Source organism: Crocodylus siamensis, chromosome 8 (genome assembly GCF_052110815.1).
Source record: "Crocodylus siamensis isolate JL-2025a chromosome 8, ASM5211081v1, whole genome shotgun sequence".
Classification (NCBI taxonomy): Eukaryota; Metazoa; Chordata; order Crocodylia; family Crocodylidae; genus Crocodylus; species Crocodylus siamensis.
In genome coordinates, this window is record NC_143402.1 from 60,830,145 (window position 1) to 60,854,686 (window position 24,542).

The 24,542-nt window shown below is 46.5% G+C and overlaps 1 protein-coding gene across 2 annotated transcripts in view; it reads left to right on the forward strand.

Annotated features, from left to right (window-relative positions):
• The first annotated feature begins 612 nt into the window (after positions 1-612).
• Positions 613-24,542, forward strand: part of PMP22 (peripheral myelin protein 22) — a 35,270-nt gene continuing 11,340 nt past the window's right edge. The window contains exons 1-3 of one of the 2 annotated variants that reach the window (XM_090060330.1): positions 613-874; positions 2,560-2,660; positions 3,673-3,772. In XM_090060330.1, the coding sequence (XP_089916456.1) occupies positions 2,583-2,660; positions 3,673-3,772 (178 nt within the window). In that variant the 5' untranslated portion in view covers positions 613-874; positions 2,560-2,582. Of the gene's footprint in view, positions 875-1,656; positions 1,715-2,559; positions 2,661-3,672; positions 3,773-24,542 lie in introns of those variants that run through there. The other variant, XM_090060331.1, reaches the window with a different exon arrangement.

Below are 24,542 nucleotides of genomic sequence, written 5' to 3' on the forward strand. Positions count from 1 at the left end.
AACGTCTGTTCACCAGAGCTCCCCAAGGGATAACAAGGACCAACGGTCATAAATTTCTCCAAGACCGTTTTAGGCTGGACATAAGGAAAAACTTCTTTACTCCCCAAGCCCCCAAGGCCTGGAACAGACTCCCCCCAGAAGCGGTGCAGGCACCTACTCTGGCCTTATTCAAGAAATGTTTGGATGACTATCTTGCTGGGGTCCTTTGCCCCTAGCTGACGTCCTGCCCCTGGGGCAGGGGGCTGGACTCAATGATCTTCAAAGTCCCTTCCAGCCAGACGTGCTAACATCTATGAGATCTAGCCCCAGCAGGGCCATCCCCGACTACATCCTTCCAGCCAGCAGCATGCGGGTTATTAAATGGCAAAAAGCCCCCCGGCCTCTTTCCAAAGATGGCCCGGAGCAGTGCCCCCTGCCCAGCGCGTCCCAGAGGCCGCAGGGTCTCGCACCAGGCCTCCCCGCCTCGCTCCCCTCTCTCGGAGCCGAGTCCTGCAGCACCCGCGTGTGTTGCTCTGGCTTTAGGACTTGCTCCACGAGCGTTTCCACCCCGCGGATGTCATCCGGCCCCTCCCTTGCGCTCGCCTCTCGGCCCGGGGGCATGCGGCGGGGGGCGCGTCTTTAAAGGGCCGAGGCCGCGCTCAGGCCCCCGCGACGTGTCTGGGCGTTGGGCGCGGGTGAATCAGCAGAGCGGCCCGGCGCCGCGCGGGGGTTTCGTGCCGCGCCGCCGGCCAGGCCTGCCCGCCCCGCCCTGCCCCGCCCCGGCGCTGGCTTTTAGGGACTTTCTCCGCCCGGAGCCCGCAGCCCAGGAGCTTCATGCGCGCCCGGCCGGCTCTCTAGGCGCCCGCACCGCGACCAGGGAAGGCTCCGGCGGCTGGTGAGCGCGGGGCTGCCCGGCCCGCACGTGGGTGGCGGGGGCCGCGCTTCGCGCCACTGCTCGGGGCGGCCGCGGCCTTCCTCCGGCGGGGCGCCGGGCCTGCCCTGAGGGGCAGCCTGGGGGATGGCGGGGGGGGTCCGGGCTCTGCCTTGGGCAGCCTGGGGGATGGCGGGGGGGGGTCCGGGCTCTGCCCTGAGGGGCAGCCTGGGGGATGGCATGGGGGGGGCACCGGGCTCTGCCCTGAGGGGCAGCCTGGAGGATGGCAGGCTGGGAGCCAGGCTCTGCCCTGAGGGGCAGCCTGGGGGATGGCAGGGGGGGCACCGGGCTCTGCCCTGAGGGGCAGCCTGGAGGATGGCAAGCTGGGAGCCGGGCTCTGCCCTGAGGGGCAGCCTGGAGGATGGCAGGCTGGGAGCCGGGCTCTGCCCTGAGGGGCAGCCTGGGGGATGGCAGGCTGGGAGCCGGGCTCTGCCCTGAGGGGCAGCCTGGGGGATGGCATGGCAGGGGGGGCACCGGGCTCTGCCCTGAGGGCAGCCTGGGGGCCGGCAGGCTGGGAGCCAGGCTGTGCCCTGAGGGGCAGCCTGGGGGCTGGCACGGAGGGTCCCGGGAGCCTCTGAGCTGGGAAGGAGCAGGGGCGCAGCAGGCCCCTGGGTGCATCTCAGCCCTGTCCAGCAGGGTCAGAAGCACAGACATGAAACTGCAGCCATAGGACAGGCGGGGTCGGGACGAGATCGCAGGACGGCTGCTGGCTCCAAATGTTGGCTCCTAACTGGGGAGTAGTGGCTTTGTGGAATAACTGTGTCTCGTCCTGCTCCCGCTAGCAGAGCCAGAAGAGCTGCAAAGGTTTGCTCCAGGGGCTGGTTGGTGGGTTTTTTCCATCTCTCAAATCTAGCTTTTGTTGGGCTTGACACCTGGCCTTTTGTTTTTATTTATTTTTTTGACACCAGTACACCATGAAAATTGGGGGTTTTAAAACTATTTTTGTCTCCTGGCCGCTTCCAAGGATAGGCTGAGCTAAATGGAAACTTTGAGGAAATTAATGGAGTTTGCATTTCTCCATGTATGTTGAGCCACCAAGCCCTAGACGGTAACACTTAAAATATGGAAGGAGGGAAGGAAAATAAGATAGAGGCTGGAATTTCCTTGATGCAGAACAGCATTGCTATAAAGCCATCGGCCATTTTATTGTGGTCCACACAGACTTCTCCTCCCCCTCCCCCACACCAATACATTTGCTGCCCTTTTCCAAGCCCCGGTTGGTCTAATTTTTCTTAAAGTTCGGTCTGCACTTTTTAGGATTTCAGCGTTTGTTTAAAAGCCTGCAGTGACTTGATTTCTTTAAAACCAGTTTAGCTTTTCACTTCCACTTTCTAAATCCAGTTAGAGCTTTAAACAATCGCCCCATATTTCTTCCTCCAGAACTGCATTTGTTTCTCAAAACAGATGTTCTGCCCATGAAGAAATATATTTAATAAAAAGTGCTTAGCTCCATTAAACTTGAGACCCTTGGGTTATTCTCTGTTGATTCGGCGCCCCCTGCCGCCTGCCCGTGCAGCTATCCCTGCAGTAGACACACCCTGTGTTAACAGTATGCTTGTCCCAGCCCATACAGCGCACACATACAAATGCGGAGGACTGACTGCAAGGACTGACTGCTGTCATTTAAAAGTATTTTTCTTTCCCTTCAGATCTTTCCAAGACTACGGCCAAAATGCTCCTTTTGTTGTTGGGAATCATTGTGCTTCATGTTGCAGTACTGGTGCTGCTTTTTGTTTCAACAATTGTTAGCGTAAGTATGAACTTTATTTTCCTCTCTGCTGGTGATCTTTTTTGCATGGGGGAATGGGAATGTCATTAATATTCGTGGAGACTCAGGGGCCTGGGATATAGGCAGATGAGACCAGGGCACTTTTTCTCCTGCCGGTATCAGCTTTCAGTAGAAGCCTTTAATTTTGGATTAGAGTTCTCTTTTTAGCAGCAAGTTACCAAATAATCTTGGCATGCTACACATAAAGTCATTCTTCTTGGTGCCCGGTAGGTTGTTACCATATACTAAAGGAGATCAACATTCATTATAGTTTTAAGGCTTAAGATTTATATATGTAGTTCACATGCAGGGTCAGTCCCAGCAGACTTAGGGTGCTCGGGACCTCTTCAGAACCAGTTCCCAATTAATGCAGGGTCTGAAAGGAATTAGCGCATGTAACATAGGCAGATATGGGTTTTTTAAATGCAGAAAATCTGCTGAGCTAATCAATTCCAGACTGGTTTTCAAAGGACCCTCTTTTTTTTTTCCTCAGCCAAAAAAAATACTTACCAAATCATCTCAAATGAGTTGGAAGTCATGCAAAATAATTCAAGTTATTAATTCAGCCATCCAAAGAGCTGAACATTAGAGGGATGTAAAGCACTTTTCCCCTGACAGACTTGGCAAAAGTTTAAAGAGAATAAAGAAAATCCATTTTTATGCAGAAGAGTCCAAAGCAGCTAAAGGACAAAGTTGAGAAGTTTCTTTCTCAATTCTCTGTAAATAAAAAAAAAAAAAAAAAGAATAGGAATGAGTATGTGGGCATGAATGTTTGTGTGCGTGTGTGTGTCTATGCAAATTTATGGCCTGGGGTATTTGGTTTCTTATTTCTCTGTCTGAATCCTAAGAAAACAAGAATTAACATGCTCTGCTTTGCCGACTCTTTCATGAAAGCAGCACAAGTTTTTCCTTATTGTTTAGCCTTAAATGCTGCTCTCCCTTCGCTACCCCGCTCTGCCACCACCTCTCACAGTGCCGCGTGTCTCTTTTTCAGCAATGGCTTGTTGGTAATGGGCACACGGCAGACCTGTGGCAGAACTGCAGCTCTCTCCACGTCCCAAGTGCCTTCCAGTGCCAAACGTCATCCACAAACGGTGAGGACTCGGATATCTTCTGTGTCTTGTCTGTTTCTTCAAAAGTCAGAGTGATTTTTCTCTTTTCCTTCTTCTTTCAAACTGCTGGAAAGCAACATATGACAAAACAGTCTCTGGGGTTTCTCTCTGCAAGGCAGGCAGCAAGGGGGCTGGTTTTGCCATTTTGCCCATCCCCAGTCACTCTGCTCTGTCTGTGGAGCTGTCTGTTTGAGGAAAGGTGGGAGAATTATACCATACGTTATAGACAGGGCTGGGAAAAAAAGGGGCGAGGATTTATAAAAATATAAGTCCCCTGTGACACTTGTGGTTTTCCTGCACAGCTCCTACTTTTAACCAGACTGCGCATGCCTCGTCTGTTTTGCTGGACTCCTGTCTGGGTAACATTTCATTCCATGCCAGAAAAAAGGGCTTCATTCACTGCTGTGCTGAACCTTGTGCTGTCCTACCAAACAGTGAAAAACACTTCTGTATTGCCTTCCCAGCACCTTACACTTACCTTGCCCTCACTTTGGACTGAAATAAATGATTTCACAAGCAGTGGAGGAGCAGAGGCATAACTAGACACTTCTGCAGCCTGGGCAGTGGTGGTACACAGGCCAATGGCTGCTGACAGGCTGCCAGCAGTGGGGCAGTGGTGCCATTTTTACCACCCCACCTTATCAGCACCTAGGGCCCTAGCTGCTCTCCCACCCCATCCCATCCTAACCTATCCTATCCCATCCCATCCCATCCCTGTTAAACTGCTATTATCAGATTCTGTGTTCAGATGTGAATCAGGGTGGTATCAGGGTGCTGCTGTCTGGTACATCACTGTCAGTCTACAGCAATACCATAGAGATCACTAGATTTGCTGTAAGTTTAGGCAGAAGATCTCGAATTTGGCCTGCCCTTGGTAGCTGTGTCCCTGTGGATGATGGCTTAGTGGATTACTAGCTGGAGAAAAGCGGGGCAGGGGGTCAGGTCCTGCCCATTTGCTAGTACTTGTGGTATGTTGACAGTGCACTCAGCAGTAGTTGGGGATGACCTGATCTGACCTCTTTGCAACTTGTGCCTTGCAATTGTATTCAGGAGGTAGTACCTAGATAAACAAGCACGGGCAGCCTGTGGAGGGGGCCTCCTGTCCTGGATGCTACTGCTAGGAAAACTGTATGGTAATTATTCTAGGCATGCCATCTGTTTGCTGAAGCAGTAGAAGTGTTTTGAAGACCTAGAATCACACTTTCTCTACAGAGGATGCCCACTATATACTTGAGATAGCAGATAGCAATCAGGCCCAAATCTTAGATATTGCCCGCCTCTGTGCTGCTAGGCAACCAGGGCACATATATACACACACACACATATACACACACACATACTGTATGCAACAGCGTGTGTGTGTGTGTGTGTGTATAAACATTTCCTTCTGCCTGTGGTTAGGTTACTCTAGGAGGGTCCCACAACCAAAGTTCATGGTGCTAATTAGTATTGTGGACTGGTGCCTAGCCCTCTGGTGTGGTAGAAGTTCGAGGGAAGTTGAGCTCTGCAGATTTCCCCAGCTCCATCACAGTTACGCATATGCTGTTGCTACCCAAACCTGCATCCCTGAATTTTCTCGAGCTCCCTTTAGGCAACATAACTTTGCATTGATTTCTTGTGAGAATTCAGTTTTCAAAAATTGTCTCTTCCTCTCTTCAGTAACAAACAGCCAGGACGGCTTAGTTAAAATGCTTTCTCAAGGGCTCACTTGAAGTCTGAGTCAGAGTAACCCAGGTTATGGTACTTATCCTTAAATGGCTGGTTATCTCTGGAACTTGTATGTTGGCTAAAAGGCAGCTTGTACACTGGTTAAAGGGTACTGGATGATTTCTGTACAGGGCTAGATTTTACTTTTAGATATGCTTGTATCTGTCAGGAGGAGCTCAGCAAGTAAGTTGTTTAAATGGCTTCAGGTAGTTATAACCTGCCATCAGTTTTTAATACGCGCCCTTGCTGAAACAGGTGGGAGTGCAGTTCTTAGTAAGAATCAGTGGCTCAGAGTTAAGAACCAGAGTTTTCAAAGCACAGCCCGCCCCTCCCCCTTGCACATGAAGTATGTACCTGGTCCCACCCTCAATTTACACCTGTGTGGATCAGGGGTAAACCTAATGGAGTCATAGGTGTTCAGGCAGTGAAACAAATGATGTCCGGGAGATCAGATTGAGATCTTTAGGAGGACAAGGTCCATGGGCAGGAATACAAATCCAGAGCTAGCTATGGGTGCTTCCACTTCAGTCAGCCAGTATGGCACGTGGTATGCAGGTAAGGGGATACTGATACTGGACTGTGGCTGCAGAACTGCTTCAGCATGGGAGGCACAGTGTGTTGTAGCAAGAAATACTGGAGTGGGACTTGGGAAATGTGAGTTTTGCCACAGTTCTGCGAAGTGACTTTGAGCAGCGACAGCCTCTCTCTGTGCCTCAGTTATCCCTCTGCAAAATAGCGCTTATGATATACTCCTGCTTTTTTAAGTGCTTTGAGATCTACTGATGTCAAGACACATGCAAGAACTAGGTATTATTATTGATGTAAAAGTGTCTGATTATTACTGGCTCTAGAAACTCATCTGGATTTGCATCTCAGATCAGCTGTACTCAGTGTAACCCTATTGAATTCAATGGAGTTGCAGCTGATCTGTACCAGTGTCACGGAGAGCAGAATCCCTCAAGCACCAAAATGGGGGAAAGGATGTTAATATTCAGCAAATAGATGAAACATAATAATGAAGCGGACTGAGTAGCAGAGTGGGGAGCATTTGCCACATGAAAAATGAGAGCTTTTGTGGGTGGGGCATGCGAGGACTGGAAGCCTTGTGTAGTTCAGCAAGCTGTTATCACACTCAGCTGTTCAGTGAAGCAAGCGTCTGATGTATTGCTAGTCAGGGTTTTCTGGAGATTAGATTAAAACGCTCAAAACCAGCCAGTCTGCTAGTAATGAAATACTTGTGGGTACCCCATATTGAGGGAGAAATGGTGGAGCTGGCCCTACCTCTAATTTTAACTGTGCTAAAAGCCATGGTATGTTTCTCATCTCAGGATAAGGCTCATATTTCTGGGGGATTGAAATGCTTTACGTAGTAGTGTGCATGTGCGCGTGCGTACGTGCATGTGCGTGTGCATGTATGGGCCTTGGTAGCCCTCCAGTGACACCTAGTGGCATCAAATCAGACCAGACATGGAAACTGGCTGGAATTTGTTCCAGCATCACAGATTACTGTAGGTATGTCCTAAATCAGCATTTGTCTTATCCTGCTATATGCAGCGTAGGCAGGTTGGTTCAGATTCACTCATGCATGCTCAAAAACTGCTGTACTTGAGGTTAAAATAAGGTCTGTGGTAATTGTACCCTGAATATTGGGGGTCTTTTTGTAGAAGTCATGCTGTAAAATAGTCACCCTTAAAAATGTTCTGCTCCTTTGGGTAACTAAATAGTTTTACCTTAGTGTTTGCACTATCCTAGGTGTTTCCTATTAGGCAATGCAAGGAGTATTGTAAATACAAGACTAGCAAAAATTTTAAAGGGGGAACTTGTAATCAGATCTAAATGCATTCCAGGGTGATATTGGAATAAATTGCACTTCTGAGCCAATATGAGGCTGGTAGACCGTGATCCTTTTGGATCCTATTTTTATCACCAAAGGGATCTAGCCAAGATGGCTAGCTAAAAAATTGCCCTGCCAGTTGAAATTTTGAATTGCAAGACACAGACATATGCAACAGTACTTTTCTTGTTTATGCCCATCTGTTCCAGTCATGAGCTGCTTTGAAAATGTATTTCCTCAAAACAACTTAAGCCAGGGAAATTCATGTAAAAACTTAACCCTCCATCCTTGTTTCCTGTTTCTTTCCTTGAATTGGTTTAAATGAAAACCCTAATCTTGCCATCCATGCTGGCCCTATTCCCAGGTCAAGTCCAGTGACTAGAACTGGGTTTGGGCCAGTGGATTGGTTTGTATCAGTCCATCTTTGCAAGATTGGTACTTTGCATTAATTAGTATGGTGTTGCTGGAGGGTAGTAGTTCGTGACAGCTCCAGCAATGGACTATGTGTACTGTATAAAAATGTATCACAAAGGCAGCCCCTGTTGCAAAGAGACGGCAATCTAAATTATGCCTTTTACTCTCTGAGACTAGTCGTGTTAAAAATAGAAAACTAAAATATTCTATGATACTAGCTATCTGAGGTAGTAGATAGCTACTACTTGGCCCCATTGCTGTTATCATAACTCAATGCATTTATTCTCATAATGCTCTAGTGTTGTTAGGGAAGTGTCATTCTCTCCATTTTATAGATGCTAAACTGAGGCACAGAGGGGCTAACCGAGTTACCCAGGACCCCACAGGAAGTCTGTGGCAGAGCAAGGAAGTATAATTGGCTGGAACTCGAAGTGCCAGATTATATTTCCCCCCATGAATGATGGGGGAGGTTATAAATGCCATTTATTTTGTGGATGATGAATCACATTCTGATTTCCCCCAATAAATTTCCAGTTTTTGAACATCTCTGTTATTTCCATCCTGTGCTCCATTGGCTGTACACCACTTGCTTTTTTTCAAAAAAATCCCCCCCCCAAATTATGTTACACAAGAGACCAGAAGCAACTCATTCAAATCTGTTTATACATGCACATTATGCTGCATTCTGAAAAGCCTAAGGAAAAATCATTTTGTGTTTGCCTGTGCCAGAAACACTACTCAGCATGTCATAGGGGAGTGCCAGATTCTGCCCTTGAGTAACTAAGAAATTCCCATTGAAGAATTTGGCAGAACTCTAAGCAGAGATGATTTTCCTCTGGTCCATCAGCAGTGGTTGAGTCCATATTGTGGAGTAGTAATTTGCCACATTTCCCTCTCTCTTTTTAAATCCAAGTTGCTTAAGCATAGCTGCCCTCACCATTCAGAATAACTGGCAATAATTAGAGAAGGTCTGATCCTGTACCAGTGAAGTCAATGGGAGTTTTGCTATAGATTTTATTGGGCTTGGGATCAGCTTCATACCATTGTTCATTCATAGATTTCAGAACCTTACATCAGCTGATGATTGATATTAACATATCCCAGGCTCCTGCATTTTATAGATGGGGAAACTGAGGCACCTAGAAATTAACTGCATGGCTTCAAATCAAATGAGCTTGGTCCTGTGATCTTTACATGGATTTGAAACCGATAAGAACTGTAAAAAGAACTGATATCTGGTAGCCAGGCCACTTGTGGCACAATAGGCGATGGTGGAACTTTTGGAAATGTGGCCTTTACTCACATGTCTGAATGAGAGCTGAACTTGTTTGAAAATCTAATCCCAGTTGTGGATGACGAATACTTAAACATCTGGCCCTTATCTGCTTTGAAAATTCAGCCCTTGCTATGGAAAATATTCCCTTGGAAAGAACTGGTTGGCACAATCAAAGTCACAGCCACAGATCTGTGAAGAGAACTGAGTTCTCTTCACTGAAAGTACAGACAGTCAAAAAGCCTGAGGCTGAATCGATTCAGTCTTTGCAAGTTAGTCTAAGATACAGAGATTAAACTAAGAAACAACTGGACACACATTTACTTCTGATTCAGGAAATGCAGCCACATGCCTGCAGTAGCTCAGGCCAGAAGTCAGGGAGCGCTACGGCACAGCTCTGGCATGTAGCCAACATGGGCTGTGTGTTCACTTCCTTTTCCTGCTGCTCCTGAGGTCTCTGGAATTTTCAGTCCAGACTCACAGCAGCAGGACTCTGTAGGGTCGCTCATTACTTCCTCTTTCTGCTTCCAGACACAAGCAGAGGCTGCTTCCAGGTGCCTCTGGGATTTGTAGTCCACAGTCTCAGCCAGCAGTAAGTTTGAGCAGGGAAAGGGGTGTTTAACCCCCTCCCTGGCCCCAAACTCCAGTCCCTGCCTTCCACCCAACCCCCAACTCAACCCTTCTCTGCTGGAGCAGACAGCACAGCCCATCCCAGGGCTGTGAAACATGCTGGCGGATTGTGATTTAACTTGAACGAGGAAGGGGTCTGGAACAGAAGTTTCCTAAACAGGTTTGACCCAAATCAGTTAAGTCTGATGTGACATTCGATCAGGTTTATCTTAAACCCAGTTTCAGTAATTTTGAAATTGGTTTATGTGCACTGAACCTGTGTTCTGTTACAGGTTTAAACCCAGTTCTGATCCCTTAAACCACTTTATGTGTAACTTCTGTCCGTAGCCCACGTGTAGGGTGCAGGCTACTAGAACTCTGATCCCCTGGGAGTTTTGGACAGGCATGCCTCAGTGCTAAGGGAGAGTGGTCTAAGAAGAGCAACTGCCAGGATCCCTGACTTTTGGTTCTCTACACCTATGCATTTACTGCTTTGATTTCAGCAATTATCTGCTACAGAATGTAATTTTTAAGAGGCTGAGAAGTATGGGAAAAATGTTGAAGTCGCTGCTTAATTTGTTCTGCCAGGCGTTCCCGGAAAAGACTTATCTAAAAAATTCAGCACTGAATCCCAGAACCGAACTTCTGACAGCCGCAGCCCAATCCTCAGTCAGTGTAAATCCCATGAAGTCAGTAGAGTTACTCCAGAAGACAATTTGACCCAAACACTGTTAATGGTCTTAAGGTGATTTGCTCCGAAATGTTCAAGCAGCATGTGGCCTGCAAGAGACTGTTTCACAGAAATGGAGATTTTTTTTTTATTATTGAAATGTTTTCTTTTTTTTATGGGAAACCCTAAAGCACTCCCAAGCATCTGTGTTTTTTTCCTCATTTCTCCTTTCTTTTCTTAAATTGCTATTCTGCATGTTTTGCATGATCAGCTTTGTCAAGGTTGAGGCTATGTTATACTACAACCCCCATCCCAAGAAACTCCAGGTTTTTAGAAAAAATGGCATGGGACATTTGCAAAGTGTCAACCAACTCGTTACCAAGTGCTGTAATAGGCAGTGTGCTCTCCAGTTTGCAAGTGTCACCTGCCATTGTGGACAGTGTATCAGAAATTGGAGTAGATGCTTCTGAAATCTTGAGTGACTACTTCCTGAGCTGAAGAGCCAATGCTTCCTTGCATGGGCTGTAATATCTCACCAGTAGATTATGCTGAATTATTGCAGGATTATTTGCCCATTTTTCTGGGCCATATAATAGAGAGCTGTACTCCACTGCAACAGAGCTTCCAAGCACTGGCTGTCTACTCCTTTTGTACTGCTCCACTGGCATAAAGTGACTCTAACCTGGATTTCTCCGTGAAAGATTTCCTTTATGCGGCAAGAGACACTTGACAGGTGTAGGCTAGAGCTATGTGCTGCCCTCCTGTCTTGACCCTTCTCTTCACCACTCTTACAAGGAGGGTGGATGGGAAGAGGGACATGGCGAACTTTTCCCGGTGCTTCAGGTGTCCTTAGTTGCCAGCACAGAGTGCCCTTAGATTCCAGCAGGTGCAAAGGGCGCTCTTATGGCCCGTCTCCTGCTGTGGTTGCCGCTCTGCAGCCAGAGATCTGCACTCTGGCCTTGTGAAATTGGGATAGGTTACAGCAGGGCAAGTCACAAATACAAATACATTAGCACAGCTGCATGGTGGCTAAAAACCACAGTGCAACGGAGCCCTGAAACAGAGTCCAACAGTAGTATCTTTTCATTCTTCATTCCCAGGCTCCTGCTCTGCTCAATAGAAGGTGCTTCTAAGGGACTTTTGCAGAAAGCCTATGAACTTACATTACCGGTGATTATCACATTGCTGTGAGACGCGAGCTAGACCAGAATTAATGGTCAGTGGGAGGGCTGCATGGAAAACCAGTGTAGAGTATTTGACAGTAAGACTCGCTACAATCTGGAGAGAAGTATTTTGCCTTTGGCTAAGACTGATGCCTGAAATGCCTTTTCTTTGCACTGAGAGGAGCAGAAGGAAAGAAGGAAATATGGCAAGCAAGTTTCTGTTGTGCAATATGAACTGTTCTTAATATTAATTTTACTGTTCATATCCACTTGAAAACAGTGCAGAAATATGTACTAATTCATATTATTTTGTCAACCTTTGCATTAAATGGCTCTGTCATGCTAACCTGTCAAAACTGCATTTTAATTGTTTTTATTTAAATAGTACAAGGTATTCCCAGCATGAGCTGGTTGGACCTAGTCCCAGTGCAGATGAATACAAAGATTTTTCCTGTGAAAAAGAGATACATTTACAGAAAAAAATAAATACTCAGAGAATTCTGCATAGACATTACATATCTCTGGTTCTAGTTTTGATCTTGTTTACTTTGGTGTAAGGAGGAACGCCAGTGCCATCAGGGACAGATGGAGGGAGGGAGTTGTTATTTCGTTTCCCATCGGATTAATTCCTTAAAACACATGGGGTGGGGGGAGTGCAGATCCTCAGCTGGTGTAAATCAGCATACATCCATTAAAAATCAGTACAGTTCTGCTGATGTACACCAACTAAAAATGCCAGGCAGGACTCATCAGCTAGTGTTGTCCAAAATTGCCTACTATTTGTTATTGGATACAAGTGACCCTTGTCAAGTTGGGTTATGGGAGTGTAACAGAACAGCAGTATTTGGCTCAACGTGTAGTAGCACAATCGGAAAGGATCCTTGAACAGGGTTTTCAGGGACAATTTGTCTCATGTGGCCTGTGAAATTATGTTTCAAGAGTTAGACTGACTATATCTTTTGAATGTCATATTGCTTTTGTTTGGGAATTTATTTTCAGGCTTTTTCTATATATTGCTCATTGTGCCCAAGGACCCACATTTGGAAACCCCAGAGAGAAATATTGTCCAGTATCTAATTCTGTTTATTGTTCATCATTAATTTCCATTATGGGCAGCATATTTAAATACATTATACAAGCAAAAAGGCCTGCATCAAAGAGGGGATATGGGAAGATGCTACTTTAACAAACTGGTATGAGTTGGGGTGGGAAAAGCAGGATGCAGGCTTGGAAAAGCTTCTGACCATTAGCGAATTGGATGCTTTCTGTGGTCAAAGTGTGGTCTGCCACATTGACTTCTGCAAAACACAAGTGTGTCGGACTAGGAGTATTTCTGAGTGCGAAGGGAACTCTCTGAATAGGACCTGAGGCACCTGTGTCTTTCTTGAATCAGCAAGCACACGGCTCCACTGCCTCAGCTCATTAGGCTAAGCAGCTCGTTAGGCTAAGCAGCAGCAGAGTGAAACCGAGGGAGTGTTAATTAGTTTCAGTGGTGCAGTGTCTGAGTACATCGTGCTATTGTAGTGAAACTGCAGTCGGTACTACATGGTCCTTGGGATAGATGTGCTATAGGTTACCTTGGATGCAATTGTCCTATTCAATGTACAAGGATAAATTTAAAGATGTTCCACTTTTCAGTGTAATCTTCACTCACATGGTCCTATGCTGCAGCTGCTGCTCTCCTGCTAGAGCTGAAGCTGGAAAGTTACAAAAAGGGGGAGGGGAGATGGAAGGGTAAGGCAGTCCCCCCACCTTAGGCAGCGTCTGAGGTATGTACTCACTTGCCTACCCATCCTTATGCTGCTGACCTCTTGTAAGCACTCTTTAAGGGCAGAATCCCGCCCCACCTGGACTAGATAAGTTAACATGGGAGGAGGTGAAGAATGAGCTGTTTGTATTTACAAGCAGTTTGATGGCATTCATAGGCAGTGATGCAGTTATCTTTGTCACATCCCTATGGATGACAGAAGCACCATTATTCCCAGGTTACAGATGGCAACACTAAGGCATACAAGGATTAAGTGTCTTGCTCATGGTCACTCAGCAGGTCTGAGGAAGAGCTGGAAACAGAACGCAGGAACTAGATTCTCTTCTCACTTACCTGATTCCCATGAATCAGAATAACGCCTCTGATATCAGTGGGGTCTCCAGAAGAATTGAAAGCAGAATCAGGCCTGGGATTGCTTTATTTCCAATCCAGCATTTTCATTACAAAATCATGCATCTTCCATGCATGTTCTTCTTTCTCCCCACTTCTACTCTGTATTCCCAGGGTTTTTTTAAATGCTCTTACGGTACTGATAAAGTTGCATGACAGGAGATCCATGGGCCAGGTAAGCCCCCAGACTTCACTGAAGGGTTTTGCAGGAAGTCTTCACAGAGCAGTGTTTCATGCACAGCTTTCCCAGACCATCCCTGCCAAGGCCATTTCTTTTGTATCTAGGCCATTCCTCAGCCTCAGTCAAGTGCAGGATTTTGCCCATGCTGGTTGTTATTGGGATGGTGGTGGGTAAGAGATGAGAAATGACATGTGTCACCCTTATGTCCTGGCTCACTAGCAGTTCAGGTGTCCTGCCTGGCAGGGGACTCCCTTTGGGTTATTGCATTCGCATCCTAGCTGCTCTTAGGACATACCACATGTGCCAGAAACCACAGAAAGGAGAGCAGGTCCTAGAGATTTAATAAGAGACGTGAGGTGGAGACATGAGGCTAGTGAGAAGAAGCTTGCTGTTTTTCTTTAGTGCCTGTAGCTTTCCTTCATCAGCAAGGCATTCAGAGACACCTCTCTGGAAAGCAAACCTACAAGATCCAAGCAGGTTGTTTTGCTAAATTGTATCTGAATCCCAGGTATGTCTCATGGATTTAGAGGATGCCTCAAGGGAAGAAGAAAAATAGCAAAATTTCTTTTTTGTAGCAGGCAAAGTGCATCCTTGCAAGGAGTGGTAGCGATGAGCCAGCTGCTTTCTGGTGCCTGACAATGTCTGGGTCTGTGCAGTGGAAACACAGGGCAGTGAAAGCCTCTTGTATCTGAATGCAGGAGAGCTGTGCAGCCTACTATCACTTGAGCCTTTTTCAACCTAAACTGGAGAGAGCACAAGGGAATAATGACATTTCCCCAGTGAGGAGCTGAAGGGTACTACATTACAACTTTTTAGGGTTGTTGGTTGTAGCCATGTTTGTCTAAGGACATAGGCAGGCAAGGTTCTTTGCTTAAATGCTGGTTTTATTGGACCAACTAAATAGTTGGTAAAATTGTTCTTTGCAAGCTTTTGGGCTCTAGTGCTCTTGAAATGCATCCACAAAGCATCTTCAGCTATGGGTGTTTCAGAACTTTCCCACCTATGTTCCTCCTAAACAGGGATCCTGGTTTTCCCTGATAAAAAATGGAGAATTCTCTGATAAAAAAATCACAAATTCTCTGATTAAACTCTCCAATCCATGATTAAAATGGTTCCTCACTCCCCCCTCCAACCTTCCCCCCAGTCTTGCTTGTGCCCCTCATTCCTCCACAAAGCCCCCTTAGCTCTGTTGGTGTCCCCCCCCATAGGCCCCTGTTACCCCCAGCCCTGCTGGAGGGGGGGCCCAGATGCCAGAACTATGGGGCCAGGGACCCAGGTCCACAGCCCCCTGCCTCTGGCAGGAAGCAGCAGCTGCTGCAGCAGAGCAGAGCCCAGCTTCCCTGCCTGCTGCCTGCCTACTGATGGCTTGGGCGGGGGGCCCAGCGCACCATCGCTGCACGCACTCCCGGGGGCGGTAGTGGGGAATCCATGCCCTCCAGATCTGTGCTTGGGGCAGGGACAGGCATGGGCTGCCCACTGTGGGCTTTGGCTCCCACCCTGGTGACCTTCCCTGGGGCCTCCATAGCCCAGCAGGTGTGACCCAGCGCTGCAGGGAACAGCAGGGCTGTGCAGGGACCTCCTTGCTGCAAGTTCCATGCTGCCCTCGCGATGCATCCCCTGCATGTGCAGCAGGAGCAAGGGGCACAGCCCCACACCACAGCCTCTGCTGCTTCCATACATGCAGGGGACACGTTGCCAGGAGAGCGCAAAGCTCACAGTGCCAGTGAGCCTCCCTGCACTGCCTTGCTGTGCCCTGCAGCATGGTCACAACTGCTGGGTCGCAGAGGCCCCAGGGGAGGGCAGCAGGGTGGGGAGGCCGAGCCTGTGAGGGGCAGCCTGCCCCTACCCCCACCCTGTGCACAGATCTGGTGGGCACAGGTCCCTCCTACCCTCTTGGGAGTGCATGCAGTGGCGGGCAGCCCCCCACGGCCAGCCAAATGAGCCACCTATGACCCTGTCTTGCTCCCTGCTGGGGCTCTGCAGCCCTGGGCCCAAAGCCCCACACACCTCCCAGCTGGGCAGCAGCCCTAGCCCTGCCCAATTCCTTCCCTTCCTCCCTATGTGGGCTTCAATCCCCCCATACTCCTGCGCCCCACTCGCTGCCACTTCCCCCACCTGTAGCTGCCATTTCCCCACTTCCTGCCTTCCCGTCAGCTGCTCCAGCACCATGTGGCTTCTGGCTGCATCGCTGGACCGCAGGAGCACAGGGCCTGTGCTGGTACCATGGGGCCAAGAGGAGGAGGGGTGTGTGTGCATGTATGTGTGTGTCCATGCAATGAGGGAGGGAGAGGAAGAGAGAAACAGAGAGAACAGTGAGGGAGGGACAGATTGTGTGTTTTTGTGTGTGCAATAAGGGAGTGAGTGTGTGTGTGTGTGTGTGTGTGTGTGTGTGTGTGTATGTATAGGGCGAGTCTCACAAGCACACTCCACCATACACATGCACCCACACCTCCTTTGCACTGCCATACATGCAGACCCCCACACCCACATCCCTTCACACATGCCAGCCATCCTTCTCCCCCACAAACCTCATACATACCCACACCCCACATATCCACATACACACCCACACCCCTATCCACCTGCCCACAAACCCATACCCTCTCGCACACACCCACAGCCCCCACAAACCTATACCCACCCCCCAAACCCACCACAATATACGAGTAAGACTTCATTTTAAGCTACTGTGCAATCACCTCTATGTATACTACACTAACACATGTAAACCAGGGCAAAAATATTTTTTGAAATGAAATTAATGAATGTTGTAGATGTTCGATTTTTAGACTATGATTTGGTATTTTTCTGGTTCTGAGATGGCAAAACCCCTTGCTGAAAGGAGTACTCTGGGGGCAAGGGGAAGGACTTCCAGTGGCGAAGTTCAGGTGTTAGGAGATGGGACTTTTGGTCACAAGATGGTGATCGGGGGCGGGGCTCCTGTCAAGGGGCGGGGCTGCCCATGCGGCTCTCGACAGGTTTTCAAAACTCGGTAAACGGCCCTCTGCCTGAAATAACTGGCCACTCCTGATGTACATTCACATGGTGTCCCCTGCCTGACCACCCTCCTCCTGCTCCCTCCCAGCTTCCTGCAGACTGGGACTCTGCCAGCCTACAGAGAGCTCTTTGGAGAAGAACAAAATCCACATGTTTCTCAGGAAAAGGGGAAAATTTGCATTTTTGTTTTTTTGTGGGAAACAGAAAACCTGGATCCCTGCTCATAAATCGTTTCTGGCTCTTTAAATTTCCTCTCCTTTTTTGCAAGAAATTCTCATTAAAGAACATCAAGTTCTTGGGAGGAGGTGGGGAATGAAAGGGTCAGGACTACCAGCTCATGTTCCTGTAGTGTTACAGAAAACCCAGGACCATTAGGTCTTTAGAGAGCTGGAACTACATACAGTCTGTCTATGCAAGTTTAGGACTCTTGCAAGTTTAGACAAAATTAGGGGAGAGCTACAATTTCCACAGTGATTAACAGTTTTTGGACACCAAATTAAGATATGTTTATATTTCCCTATAATCCTCCATTCCCTCTTAGAAGGTAAGGTATTATAACTACCAAGTCAGGTAAAAAGGCAGGAGACAGGTCTATAACCCAACCTTTAATTGATTACATCCATGAAGTACGGGAATAAGCACTTTTGTCTATGCCTGTCTAGACCTGCAACAGCACAGTACAGATTCTTACCTATATTGGCTGGGAAGATGCAGGAGGGAAGAGGAGGAGGGTGGCACTCCAACTGGCTGCTGTTGCCTTGAATTTGCTGAGATGTCCCCAAACCACTTTCTTTTTTATATCCAATATTTGATACATGGCTTGGTTTATTAATTGTTCTCTGGTTGGTGTAAGTCTTTGTTTCACCAAGACTTCAGGAACTGAACTGAACCAGTTTCTCTATGGACTTGGAAGAAGCCAGTTAGCTGGGTCTGTCCCCTTGTGACAATTACAATCTTGGGAAAGAGGATTTTTCTCTTTTCTTCATCATCTGAGAATGCTACTTGGCATGTAATTTTTTTCTTTTACTATGCTAACCAGGCTAGTAGTAAACAGGCTTTTGAGCCTTTTGTGTTAGCCACGCTTCTGTAGCTTAGGATAAGTTCCCTGAAAGTGGCCAAGGCAGACAACAGGCGGTTTCCATGGTAGATTCCTTCTTTTTCTCTGTGTTCCTAGACTCACACTCCCACAACACTTGTACCTCTCGTTTCCACTTCTTTCCTATGCATAGCACACATTTTGGCTTTACCATATTCAGTTAACAAAGATACATGATTATTTAAATGCAATTCTAGCTGAGCTTTAATTCAACTCGAGTCAAAAGGCAAAAACATCAATTGTTACTTTTAGCACTTTCTCAAAATCAGTTATTCAAACTTGCCCTAGCCTGACATTATTGACCTTGATTAACAGGTTCTTATTCTACTTTCCCAGGCTGTTGCTTATGAATGAATTGCAAGCTTATTTATTATTGACTAATCTTATTGTTTATTGATTGTATACCAGCTTAATCCCATATTATTCATAACTTAGGTTTTGCTAGAAGTTCAGTCTGCAGCTGTTGGTGTGGTTTGTCAGTCACTGTTTATGTCTACAGCCTACAGTGGCCTCCTGCTGCTGAATAAATCTATGGGAGTTGTGTGGCTACATTTTGTTCCCCATTTGTACAGCACATAGCACTGGGCTCTTGCTCATGACAGGGGATCTTATGTAGGGTGACTGCAATAGGAATAACTCAGAACTCATTGATGGCTCTAGAAATCAGAGCCAGAGGCTTAACTTATCTTTGCCTCTGTTTCCTGATATGTAAAATAGCAATGATAACTTACTGACAGCGGAGGTGGGAAACTCCATTCATTGTCTGCATCCTTGGATGGCAAAGCGCTGTGTATTGTCATGGGGATAAGCTTGTGACACCATTGCATTGGGTTTCTAGTCCATTTGTTTGCCATAGTGCTCTAAAACGTGAGGATGTAGTTTGAAGGAAAAAACAAATGCAACAATAGGCAAAAACGCCTTCCCAAAATAAATGTGGTGATCCAAGAAACTGGCCTCATTACGAGCCCTACTTTCTACTGATGCTGTTTAGGTGAAAAAATGTCACGGGCAGAACAGTGCTGGGTGTGCCTAGCATCACTGTTGGTGGTAGTTCTGATTGTTTACGCTACAGTAAGACCTGCAGCCTCAGTGAAATCAGAGCCTCGTTCTTCCTGGTGCTGTACATATGAAGTTAAGAGTTCATAGTCTAAGGGTGGAAACATATGTTCTCTGATTTCTCATTTGTGCTGCCTTTAAAAAACTTTACGGTTGCACAAATGCAAAGCAGATAGATGTCCTTACCCTTTGTCATGTCACATGATAGGAAAACCAGTGGCATAACAAAAGATAGTAATAGACTCTGCTGTGGACATCTATTACCTTGTGGTGCTGTGGGTCCTGAGCAGGGGAGAAAGTGCTGGCTGGGTAGGGGAAAACCCTCCTTTCCCTGCTGCTGCAGACACACTGTGGTTTTGGGGAAACAGGGAAAAGTGCTTCTCTGCTGAGCCAGCCCTGGGGCAGCAGGGAATGTGGGAAGATCACGTTGCCACTTGTCCCGTACCATCAAGTGTGGGACAAGGGGCAATGTGTGCTTTGCCCATCAAAGCGAATAAGCTGTGTCGCAACACATGGTGGCACAGCTGAATCACTCTTTTTGGTGACATCTATTTCTAGGCTATGGTTCTGTCTACACTGAAAGGCCTTTTGGTATAATCTGTGGTGTGAAAGGAAACCAGGAGAGCAGTGTGAGGCTGCCACCCATGTGAGGACTTTTCTTCTGAGAAAAGCGACTCGGTTTAGCTTGCATTGTTTGGGAGGAGGTTAAGCTAAATGAAAAGAAACTTTTCTTAAACTGAAATAAGAGTATTAAGCCTGGGTGGGTGGAGGGGTCTTTTCCCAATATAATGAGACATGCAGCATAACTAGAAAGATTTTCCCCTGGAGACAAGGGAGGGAGTAAAAGCACAAGCCTGCAGAGGAGTGACTTGACTTGTCTCAGGTCATGTAGCAAAGCCAGCACTAGACCTCATCGCTTCTGAGTGCCATGGCAGCGCTCTCAGGCTGGACTGGACTGCCATGGTTGACCATGGCATGTGGTAGGGGTTGTTGTGGGGCTGGACGACTAAGGGAAGCACGTTCTGGATGCTCAGGAATGTCAGCGGGCTGCTTGGGCTGCACATGCTGGGATGTCTTTTTTGCTAGTATACAAAGGGATTGGGTGTAAAAGCAAAGAAAGCTGCAAGGCTGGAGCATGGGCAGATAGAGTATCATTGAATAGCTCCCGCAGAGACCTTTCCCAGGCAGCACTTAGACCCTTTATCAGTCAGCAATCTTGTGAAGCCGTGCCAGACACCTTCTCTTTACACCCCCACCAGCCTGGGGTGGTGGACATGAAAGGAATTTGACTACGTTTTCCACATTCTTGAGGAGCTGATTCCCTCTTGTCCTCCCCCCATAAGGATTCCTGCCAGTGAAGTGGAGTTTTCTAGCAGGAGGCCTCCTGCTACTCTCTGTGCGTTCAATACCCATTAGAGCTGGGAATGTGTCCAGCTGCAGGGTACACTTGTACCATGCTATACCTGTAACTCTAATTGGAGTTGCATGAAATGAAAGCACCATGATGTCTGCCCTCCATGGGATCAGCTCTGGGTTGCATCAGTTGGAGGTTAGCATAAGCCTCATTAATTACTACAGGGATCATGGGGTTTATTTGGAACAAAGCAAAGGCAACAATAGCTTTTTGCCTACCTTTTCCTAGGAAAACAGGTGTGTGGATTAGCAATCACGTGAGGTCCAGACTTAGACTAGTCAAAACCAGCAAGCAAAAGTTTGATTCAAACAAACCATCCTTTCAGGAACTGTATCTGGATGGAGGGCAGGGACATGTTTGGATTTCCCAGATTACCAGAGGTTTTTGTGATGCAGGTGGTCACAGTGCTGTGTATTTCCTAGTTGTTAGTAAACAGCTAGGGAGATGAATTTAGTTTTGGAAAAGAGCTAAAGGTGAGTAATACACATCCTGGATGATCGTCATGTATCTCTTCAGGAAGGTTGCCTTAATAGCCCCTAGTTTATAATATTTAGATACCCTAGTACCATAGTTTTGGCAGTGTTGGACAGCTTTCATCCTTCTTAGGCAGATCCATTGAATCCAGTTGCATTTCCCTTTCATTTGGTCTGTGGTTTTCTTAAGTGCTGCAGCTATCTCCTTGACTGATGCATGCATTTGGGCTGATCCTGTTTGCATACAGCTTATAAAGTGCTTGGTGACCTTTCAGGAGGACAGAAAGTCCATACCTTCAGACTAGTATTAGAAGCTACAAGACAGCATGAGGCAGTGGTGGGTGTGTGGTGCCGCACAAGATCAGTACACATTAGTGAGAAAACATTTCCATTGCTCTTACCCTGACAAGGTCCACCTCCACTTGTCCAAAGTATTTATATGGTCAACATGTCCATCTGCTAGCTTTATGGTCTTGAATGCATTTACCCATTGATGCATTTACTCCCATAGCACCTCTGTGATACAGAGCAATGCTATTCTCATTTTACAGATGCGGAGTTTAGTCATGCATTTTGTGTTTTTGGTTTTTTTTTCCCCCAAGACAACACAGGGTATCTGTAACAAAGCAGTGAGCTGAACCCTGATCTCCCAAATTCTAAACTTCAGGCCTTTAATTTCTCAGGGACCCTTTAAATAATTCCAAACTTTTTCATTACTAGTGTCAGGGAAAAGGGCCATTAGATGACCAGTGTGTGTCCTAGATTTATTCTCTATTATAGAGAAACCTAGACCTGTGTAGACAGCAGCCCAAGGAATGGAAGCCTTCTTTCCCACTAGATTTCCTTCCACCACCTTCCAAAAACAAAGACACAATCATTTAGCTGCCCAGGTGTTTGAGAAAAGTGGGATAACTGACTCACTCCACAAGAGAAACCATAAATATAACACTCTTTACAGCAGTCTGAGAGTAAATAGGTCTGACAGGCCAGTTATATATTCAGGTAGTTTGACGTTATTTTCCACAAACAGATTAACTGAATTGTAGGCATCTTGGTAAGGCAGAAGACTAAGCCAGGGGAACTAACTAACATAATTTGGGCAGCAACTTATGAGCAGCACTCTGCATTTATAAGAAGAGGTTTTTAAAGGAGCCAAATGCAATTAGATGTGGAAACCACACTCCCTTAATCTTTATTAACAATATACCCTCCACTTGTTGGTTTCACAGCATTTATAAACCTGGTCAAGTACCAGTGCCCCCATTTGATAGAGGCGGGCAAGAACAATGTCAGACAGCAGGTTATGAGTACAACCCCAGCCTGGAGCCTGGGCACTCACTGAGGGTCTCATTTTCGGGCACTATCCACTAGATTCTGTGACTGCCGATGTACCTGCCCTGGTGCTCCTATTTTGTGATAGCAGTGGTGGCCAGGAAGGGCCAGTCATCCTCAGTGGCTTTCCTTGCTTCATAGAGTCTTTGACTGCAGCATATACATGACTGTTGTTATTAGGACCTGCAAATTTGTTGCCACCCATTCGCATACAGCACCAAAAATAATGATGGGTTGATGCCCTTAAAAGGGCTGTTGACTCCCACCATGTTCGAACTCACTGGAACTGCTTTCTGCCCAAAAGCCTTTCTTAACATAATCACCAGTTGAAGCAATCCCCTCCAGATGCAACAAATTCTGCTCTAGGAATTAGGGCCAGGCTCAAAGATTATTGAAATCAGGACAGACTCTTGTTGTTTCCATTGGGTTTTAAATGAAGGCTATCCACCTTGAACTTGTCCCTGAGCTTGCAAGTGGCTTTGCTGTGGGCTCCAATGATGTGGGTGTGGATGCGATGGTCCAGGGTTGTGGGTGAGGGCTAGTAGGCTTTTCATCACAAAGATGCTTCAAGTGAACACTCTTTCCTTACTTGGTAGCTTAAAGATTACTAGGGGGAATCAAAAGCTTGCTAGGGGAAGACAACAATTATGATTGTAAGTCCTCTTACATTTATGAACTTCTGTCTTCCTCCCCCAACATTTCTCTGCATATAGAAGAAACATGGTGTTCTTCCTTCAGTGCACCGAGACCATTAGCCATGCTGCTCTTCCTGATGGCTCATCAGGTGGGGCTGAGGTACAAGGAGTTCAATGTTTTATTTATGACTGATTACATTAGCAGCTCTTTTAACAGCCTTATCTCACTGATAGCACAGCTGCATTCCAAAATGTTTTGCAGCACAGTAGATCTGAAGGAAAGTGCCCAGGCTGAGGTTTTGTTGATCCGACAGGAGAACTTGAGATTGAGAAGGCATTCAGAGCGTTTTATTTGCACAGCCCTTAAAAAGTACAGTGAAACTACAGCACCATCATTGAAATGACAACTGCTTACTCTGTAGCATTACTAATGATGAAAACTCTTGCATTCCAAATGTTGCCACAAATGGATAGATACAAGAATTGCTTCCTGGCACTTTAGATGCACCCTCCTTTGGAAGCAAATGCAGTAACGTTTTTTAACAGTGCAGAATGACATTACGTAAGTGTTTTGGACAGGGCGGTTTGGGATGGCCAGAGTGACCTCCCTGTGACTTCATTTTGCTCAAGTGATCAGGACCCATTCCATAAAACTGTAGGGAAGCAGAAGTATAATCCTAGGAGTTTGAATTCAGTCGGCATTGAGGCGTGTATGTAGTATGTGCATCTTTCAGGGTGTCCTCATCTAAAACCTCAATAGACTGCAACAGGAATGAAACAAACAGGGTCCCATGGATATTCAGCAGTGTTTGGTAAAAATTTATGCTAAACCCCTGTGAACTAAACAAAATGAAAGTTGTACATGCTGCTCTATAGTACTTTCTTTTAGGAATATAATTTTCTATTAAAGTCCATAGACTGTTCCAGGGAAACCTATAGTGAAATGAGCATTTTCTGTTAAATTCCATGGGACTTTTCCGAAAGTGTGCATTCACTCTTCCTTCTTGGTGCTCAAATAGACTGATCAAGGCCTGGATTATAATTAGAAGTTTGGCTGAAGTCCTGTATTTAGACTTCTGGGACCAAATTGTGCTTTCTGTTCTACACGTACAGCTCACATGGATTCAGTGGGAGTTTCGTACATGTTAATGAGAGCAGATGTTGACTTTTGAGCTCTCAAATTTCTTCTCATTGCATAACACACAAGTGGAGCAACACAGACAGCTAGACACTGGCTTGTCATTTGTTATGCCAGAAGGCATGTGGCTAAAGAGCAGGCCAAGCAGGGTACAGAACCTGAAACCACAATGCGGCTAAAACCACCACATTTCAGTTAAACTACAGTTTTATTTTATAATTGGCTCATGTTTCAATCCCCTCTTTATAGAAACAGTCGTTTCTCATGGACAAGTGCTGCTTTGTGAGAGTGGCCTGTTCAAAATATGCACTGAGAGTAAGACAGTGTTGTGTTGTGCAGTGCAGTGCGGTGTAGTGGTGAGAGCACCGAATTCAAGAGAGTCCAGTGCTGCTGTATTCCCACTGGCTGAGGAGCTGGCCTGTGGTTCCTACTATGGGCTCTGCCACTTGCTTTCTCTATAAAATGACTTCCCTTCCCTGTGCTTCTGTTACCTCTAAATGAAACAATGATAACTCCTGCCTTTATCATAGCTGAGTATGGCAATGGGTAAAATGTCTCTCTTAAGGGCTGAATTCAATAAGGACAAATAAGCATGTTTGTAA